The sequence below is a fragment of the Fukomys damarensis genome, unplaced genomic scaffold (genome assembly GCF_012274545.1).
Source record: "Fukomys damarensis isolate Sample0158 unplaced genomic scaffold, DMR_v1.0_HiC HiC_scaffold_38, whole genome shotgun sequence".
Classification (NCBI taxonomy): Eukaryota; Metazoa; Chordata; class Mammalia; order Rodentia; family Bathyergidae; genus Fukomys; species Fukomys damarensis.
Window position 1 is genome coordinate 31,402,317 of NW_022900950.1, and position 7,350 is coordinate 31,409,666.

Below are 7,350 nucleotides of genomic sequence, written 5' to 3' on the forward strand. Positions count from 1 at the left end.
TCCCAAATGCTGGGATGAATACCACTTTATAAATCTTTCTCAACAAATAATTGAGAAACTCAAAAAAGCTCCTTTCTTCAGACTTTGTAATAAGGCAGAATAAAACATATTTAACAATAGAATGAGCTACTGGTTAGGAATCTAAAATCTGTATTTTGTTGGTCAAATATAGTTTAGGACGATTTTGGCTTAGTGATCTAATCAACTTGGTTTTAAAATATTTTCAAAATTATTCTCTCCAATTGCAACCAAAAGAAATATTGACAGGTGAGGCACCAGTGTCTGCCACTGTCTCCCTGAAGTGCTAGTAGTAATAAAGAAATCCACAGACAGTCCTCCAATCAGAAACCAGCTTGCTGCAGTTACTTACACCAGAACTCAGACCTATGAACACCAAGTATAGAGCAAGTCTTTACATCCAACACAGAATCAAAAATCAGGAAATGGATCTGGAAAGCTAAAACGGATAATCTTACAAACTTCCCCATCAGTGATGTCTTAGGTTGGAGCTGGGGATGAGGGAGGCAGTGTTTGCTCCATAGAAGTCCACTGTCATCACATATGGTGTCAGTACCAGAGCACAATAATGAGGAGTGAAATTCCTGGTAGGATTAGCAGATTTACTCTAAGGGCTGAAAGATAGAAAAGTAAATTTGAGAGAATTTACAGGCAGTTCCCAGTGTGTGCTCAACAGATTGAGAGCTTGGCCATGTGCATTGAGGGCAGGGGTAAGGAGAGGGATTGTGAAAACAGAATCTCCCAGACCTTTATTTTATTTTATTTTTTATTGCACTATAGTGCTAAGGATCCATCCCAGATCCTCACATATGCTGGGCAAGGGTTCTACTACTGAGCAATTTCCCAGCCCTCCCAGGACTTTTAAACCTATCCACTCTAATCAATTCTGAATGACATATCACAGCATTTCAGCCTTAAGTGTTCAGCTGCCACCTTAGGTGACTTTGCACTAAAAGTATTCAGAGCATGAGAGTCTGGGGAGAGGATGTGGCTGGGTTTGATATGATAGAGTGGGGGAAATTTTTGCTAGAGAGAACTGAATGGCCAAAGGATGTCTGCAGATGGTGTCTGTGAGTTTATTGCTGTATGCTGCCACCTGGCTGATCCCTGAGCTGCAGGCTTCTGCGAAGAGAGAAAAAAGAGAAGATGGGGAACATTTGGAAAGTCTCAAAATCAAGCTTCCTTATAATAAGCCCCACCTCCTGGCTTCAGGCAGTGTCACCCAGATGAAGCGGACAGGGATGCTAGACTTCCAGGTGAGATGTTCCCTCATCTCTGTGAGACCCCTCTGTCTGTTTCAACCCTACCATGCTTCCTTCTTCTTGAAATCTCTAAACTTTTCATACTGAAATCCACAGTAGGGTGTTCCATTCTCATTCTCAAATGTCCCTGATAGGAGAATTCAGAAGTGGTCTTTACTTCAGGTGAGGTCAAGGCAGGAGGGAAAAGGAAAATGCTTGGGTTGGGCATCTCCAGTTGGAAAGCCCAAGCTCAGAGGAGGCCTCTGCAACATTTCTGCATTCTGTCACTAGAAATGAAGTCAGTCCCAGCTTGCAAGTACAGAGGGTGTACTGCATCTTGGACAGTATGCTCAGGATGTTACAGTGCATGAGGAATAAATAGTGATGCACAAAACAAGATGTAAACAGATGCTACAGATCAACCCCAGGCTGAGCACACGGGCTCAGAGTGCAAGAGTATCAAATGAGTGCTGCACAACAGACCAGCTAGTGGTTTCTCCTAGGCAACACTGAAGGACTCCCAGAAAACCATATAGGAAATAAAAATATTTTACAAGTAGGCTAAAGGTCCTGCATGCTTAGAAACTCTGAGCTACTAATACTATCTTTACCTGTACCCATTTACTTGAAAACCTGGAGCATTCACTTACACATGCATTACCTCTCATCTTTTCAAGAGAGATAACATGCCATCCCAACTTTACAACAGGTTGAGTACACTTACCCAATTTTGCAAGATAAATAAATTCTGAAGATCTATTGCACAGCAATGTGAATATACTTAGCACAACTTTACTGTGTGTGCTTATAAATGATTAAGATGGTGAGTGTTATGTTGTATATTTACTACAATTTTAATTTTTTTCTTAAATTATTTTTTTAAACTAGAAGGAAATATTTTTAAATGGAATCTCTTTTCCAGCCTCCCCATACCTTCATTTGCAAATAATAATCATGTAATCTAAGATAAACTCTACTCCTTCTCCTCCTTTTGGCCAGGGACCAAATATGGGACCCCCCACTAAAGCGATGCTGCTTGCTAAGGGGCTTGCAGTTCTCAGAACAGCCCACAATAACCATTTTACTAGGGTTCCTTTGCTCTCTATTTCCAGTGCTGAGACTTAACCCCAATCAAATGCCATCATCACATGACACATGTGTACTGGAGAAAGGGCCTTGCCTTCATTCATAAAACCTACACTAAATCAGTCACTCACAAGCTATTTGGTCTTAGACAAGTCACTCTCTCCCCCAAGCCTCAGTCTCTTCATGTCTAGAGAGGTCATATACTGATAAACTCTGGAGTATGGGCCATTTCACAGTGATCTGGCAATAAAGCAACTAGATAAAAAAAACACAGGGCACCAAGTAACTTTGAGTTTCAGGTAAACAAGAAATCATTTTGAGTATAAGCATGTTCTAAACATTCACACTATATTTGGACATAGTCATACTAAAAATTTCCATTGATCATTAGAAAATTTAACTTCACTAGGTTTATTTATTTATGCATATTGTGGTATTAGGGATTGAACCCAGGGCTTCTCTCCTGCTAAGCAAGTGCTCTACCACTGAGCCACATCTCTCGGAGCCATCATGTAGCCTGTGTTTTATTTGCTAAGCCTGGTAGGCCTACCTGGGTGCACTGCTCTGGCACATCTCTTCACTTTCCATTTTATCCCACCTTGGTCATTTCTCTTTCTATATCTGGTTGACCTATTCATCTTGCAGGGAGTCTCCCCTTCTACTTGTCTCCTTAAATATGGGTATTTCCCAGGGATACATCTACAATCCTCTGGTTTTTCTCTGCGCTCCCTTTTAATAATCATTCCACCCAACTTTAGACTAATACTATCATTTTTGCACACAGATGAGCTACTCTTTCCATCTCCAATCTCTCTACTCAACTCTAGACTCCTATTATCATTTACCTCTAGGATATCGAATGTTGGAAGGTTAAAGATTACAATGTGATGAACTCAAATAAAACCACATTTTGTACAACAAAAGCAAAAGTAGTCTTACCCCTAAGTTCGGTCTCTGCCTCTGATATCACCAACCACCCATCTTTTCAAACAAGCCATCAGGTGGTCATGAGTGTGTTTGTTCCCTCTATCTTTCATGCCTTGCCCTCTAAGGCTTGCACACCTGTGCTTGTACACATAGACATCCCTGATTGGTCCTACCCATTTTTTGAGTTCTCTCGGTATTTCTTTCTTTTTTTTTTTCTATTCCTGTTGTCTTCACAATTCAGGTACTCATCATCTATCATGTGAACTAATACAATCTTCCTCCTTACCTCTTTCCCTACCTTCGTTCGTTCAATAATTCAGTAAATGTGCTCATAGGCTGTTTGTTCTTCTATGGTCTGTCTCTGGTCAAAGAAGCAGTTCTGTGCTGTGCAATGAGAGTTTCCACTCTATTTCTTTTAGGATAGAAAAAAGCAGAAATAGTTGCTGATGATCTTAGTACATATGCCACATCTCTTCCCTTTCCCAACTCCTCTTATTCATCATGAAAGGCTCCTTAATGACAATGCCTAGCCTTGAACTACCAATGGGTTCATCCAAATTCTGCAGGGCAGGACTCTACAATGGCCTTGAATGGGACTATCTTGTCTTCATGAGCACTTCCCATGGCTGGGGACTCACAGATTATGGCTTACCTATTTGCTATCCAGTCAACAAACATGGAGCACCTCTGATGTTCTGGGCACTAGAGATGAGGAGAGACTTGGAGAAATTTAGATCTCCCTTGACGTTCAGGGTCTCATCTGGCCAGTTCCTGGATGCCAGCTCCTCAGTATCTGGGGTATACTAAGCAGACACATCAGGAAGAAATCCTAGCTATGCGGCTCCTGAGTCAGCTCTTAGTGCCCACCTTATGTGCCAGGAACTTTTCTAATTTGGCACAAAACAATATTCAAGATAAACACAAACCCTGGGTTTCATAGAATATGTATTTCAGAGGTGGGGAGAGAAATAGAAAAATAAATGAGCACTTAAATTTAAAAGGTCCTTATAAAACGAGGAACCAGGCAGACAGGGCATGTTGTGGGGGAGGGGGTTTCTAAATACAGCCATTGGCCTCTTTGAGAAGGAAGGGAAAGTGGCATTTGAAGAAAGATGCCAAGGAAGTCAGGGAATTAGATCTCATCACTGCGACGCCACCCGAATCTGGGCAATTTTTGCTCCAAGTCTCTTAGACCCAATTCTAGGAGAAGAATGGTGTGTTCTCACTACCAATAGCAGAAGAACGCAGTATGAAAGGAGAAGAAAAGCCTGGGACAACATAAAGTATTCTATGTTGAACTATCCCTGATGGACACTTGAAAACCAGCTGGGGGGCGGATAGAGCCTGCCGGCAGGCCGGGGAGCTGCCTGGGGGCCCTCTCTCCGGGCTGTCAAACTAATCCCACTGCCTCCTCCCACCTCGCCCCGCCCTGGTGAGCGTTTGCTGGGGAGTAAAGTTCAAACCCGACTGAAGCGAGCCCTGGGAGACGATTTGAACTGAAAAGCAGCGTGGCCGACCCAGAAAACGCGGGGAGTGGCCCCCGGAAACCAGGCGGAGGGCGGCCCCAGCTCCCCGCCGCCCACCCGGGCCTCAGCACCTGCCTCGGGCCCTGGGCCTGCGGAGCCACTGGAGGCTAAGGATCCTTTTCTGTGGTCGCGCAGGATTTCCTTCTCGAGAAGACCACGCTTCTGGGTACGCCGGGCCGCTCCGTGACGCCGCTGAGCGGGGAGACCCCTTCCCGGCCACAGCCCGCCCCGCCGAGCTCAGCGAGGACGGATCAAGCGCGCCTTCATCGCGGGCAGCCGGAAAACACTCAGGGTTGCTGTTTTGCTCAGGCCTGTGTCTCTCCCGCGCCGAGTTGCACAACAAACCATTTAAACATTTCAGCACAAAACCCGATCCATTGTGGGGTCGCACATTAAAAAGTGTTATTCGCTTTGAAGTTTTTGTCTAGGGGCTCTAAACTGAAAGAAAATGTTTTCCTATTACTTAATTCAATCATAGCGAAGAGACTTGGTAAAAAGCCCACGGATTTTGCCCCAAAGTGTGACAGAGTTCTCTTTGTGTTTGCTTATCCTCCGCTGTCACACACTTTAATTCGCCTCTCTTTATCTGGCATTCAAAACTTTCTTCAATGACATTCAATAAGGTCCAGAGGCTGGAGGGAGAGGGGGAAAATAACCAGTTTTTTCCCCCTTCCGATATTCTTTCCCAGTAGCTTTGGCCTTGCTCGCAGTCCGGGGCTCTTAACCCCTTCTTCCCCAGGAGCGCTCGGGCTCCGCGCTGCTGCTCTCGAGCGACCTGCGTGGGTACAACGCTGTCTCCTCGAGCCCTGCACTCCTGCCGACCTGCTTCAGCCTAGTAGGGAATCCCTCTCCAGACCCTGGTCTCCGCTCTTGCCTCGCTCTCCGAGACCCAGCCCAGCCCAAATTTCCCAGAGAGCAATGAGCTGTGTGGACGTGTTCTGGCTGGTTCTGAGGAGCAGTGGGGCCGAGGCCTAGGCGAGGGAGGTACCCCTTGCCAAGCAGTCAAGGAAACCTTGAACCCTTCCTCCTGCTAGCTTGCTTCCCTCCATTGCCCTTTAATGGAAGCAGGATCTCCCTCACCTTCTTTACAACAAACTCTCTTTGCTTTCTAAACAGTTGTAATTTGTTTCTGTTGTTAATACAAAGATACCATGAGCGCTTAAAACCCCATGCACACGCTTAGGATTTGGGCAGCCTTTTTCCTGCGCTCTTATCCCCACCCCCTTCGAAAGCTTCCTCCTCATTTCTCACAATTCCTTTCAGGGCTCAGCGCAAGTGACTACAGCGATTTGGTTCCAATAAAATCGAAAGTAAATGTCTCCGGCGAAAAGTCACCGGGCTGTACATTCGAAATATTTATGCTAATTTCCCATTGTATAGAAAAAGCTCCTAGAGGAAACAGCTTTGAGCCCAAGGAAGATTTTAAAAGCTGAGGCTGGGTACAAAGCTCAGAGCGTTTGAAGTTGTTTAACCTTTGTGTGACCAGAAAGAAGCGAGTGAAGCGACGGGAGGAAGGAGTGGGGTCCTGGGCAAAGGGGAGCCCAGTCAGGGTGGGCGAAGGCAGATAAGTGCTCTGGCTCCGCTCCCAACTGTGGGAAGGCAATGGTTTCCAAGCCACCTGTGGGTGCGCGCGCGTGGAGAAGATGCCCGCAAGATCCGCGCGGGTAGAGCTGGCCCACGCTCGCCACTGGTGATGGGATGTGAGATCTCAGTGTGCACGGTCTAGGCTCTCATTTCCCCATCCCTTGGCTCTGTGGTGACTCTCAACGACTACATTCCTCTTCTTTCTTTACTTTCTCTCTCTTTTGAAACCTCCACGGCGCTGTTGCTCGAAGAAAATGACTGGTTGGCCAGGGTCTGCCGAACAAAGGCTGGGCGTGGAGGCAGCAGTAAAGTTAAAACCGTTTGAGAAACAGACTGCAAAGGTGGGGCTTGCGCCCGCGGAGAAATATTGAGCCCTTATTCTCCCGCTTCGAAGGCGCCTACTCCCCGCAAGAACCCCGGTGCTCCTGCTTCCAACTCGGGGAGAGAAGAAGGGATTCCACAGGTGGAAATCCGAGGCCGGCTGGAGGGACGCTCGCGGGAGAGAGTTGAGCCGGGAGAACCGACTGGAAGGGGGGGTTAAAGAAAAGGCGGGGGCCAGGACTGGGGGGGTGCGCCCTTGAAGATCTGTGGATGAGAGGCGGCGGCGGGGTGCAAAATCAATAAGATAAATGGGCCGATCACCAATGCAAAGCCAAAGGGGAGTAAGGAATAAAGAGAAAGAAAAGAATATTAAATCGCGGGAGAATGAGAAAATAAACCCGCAAAAGGGAGAGGAGGGGCCGAGGGCGCCTGTTACGGCGTGGGTGGGGTTGACAAGAATAGAGTACATTATGCAGTTCATTTAGTTAACAAGTGAAATAATGAGGAAGCGTGCAGAGTGAATGCCAAGAGAAAAGGCACAAAAACCCTATTGAGAGGCCCCGGGCGCTCCTGGCGTAGCCCATCACATGGCAATAGTCCTATTTAAGCGCCGCCGCCAGCGCCTTTCAGCACCACTAGCGCTGGCC

At 46.4% G+C, this 7,350-nt stretch overlaps 1 protein-coding gene across 1 annotated transcript in view; it reads left to right on the plus strand.

Annotated features, from left to right (window-relative positions):
• The first annotated feature begins 1,058 nt into the window (after positions 1-1,058).
• Positions 1,059-7,350, plus strand: part of Gsx1 (GS homeobox 1) — an 8,547-nt gene continuing 2,255 nt past the window's right edge. Inside the window, exons 1-3 of the mRNA XM_010623951.2 lie at positions 1,059-1,274; positions 4,934-5,107; positions 5,538-5,633. Of these exons, the coding sequence (XP_010622253.1) occupies positions 1,059-1,274; positions 4,934-5,107; positions 5,538-5,633 (486 nt within the window). The remainder of the gene's footprint in view (positions 1,275-4,933; positions 5,108-5,537; positions 5,634-7,350) is intronic.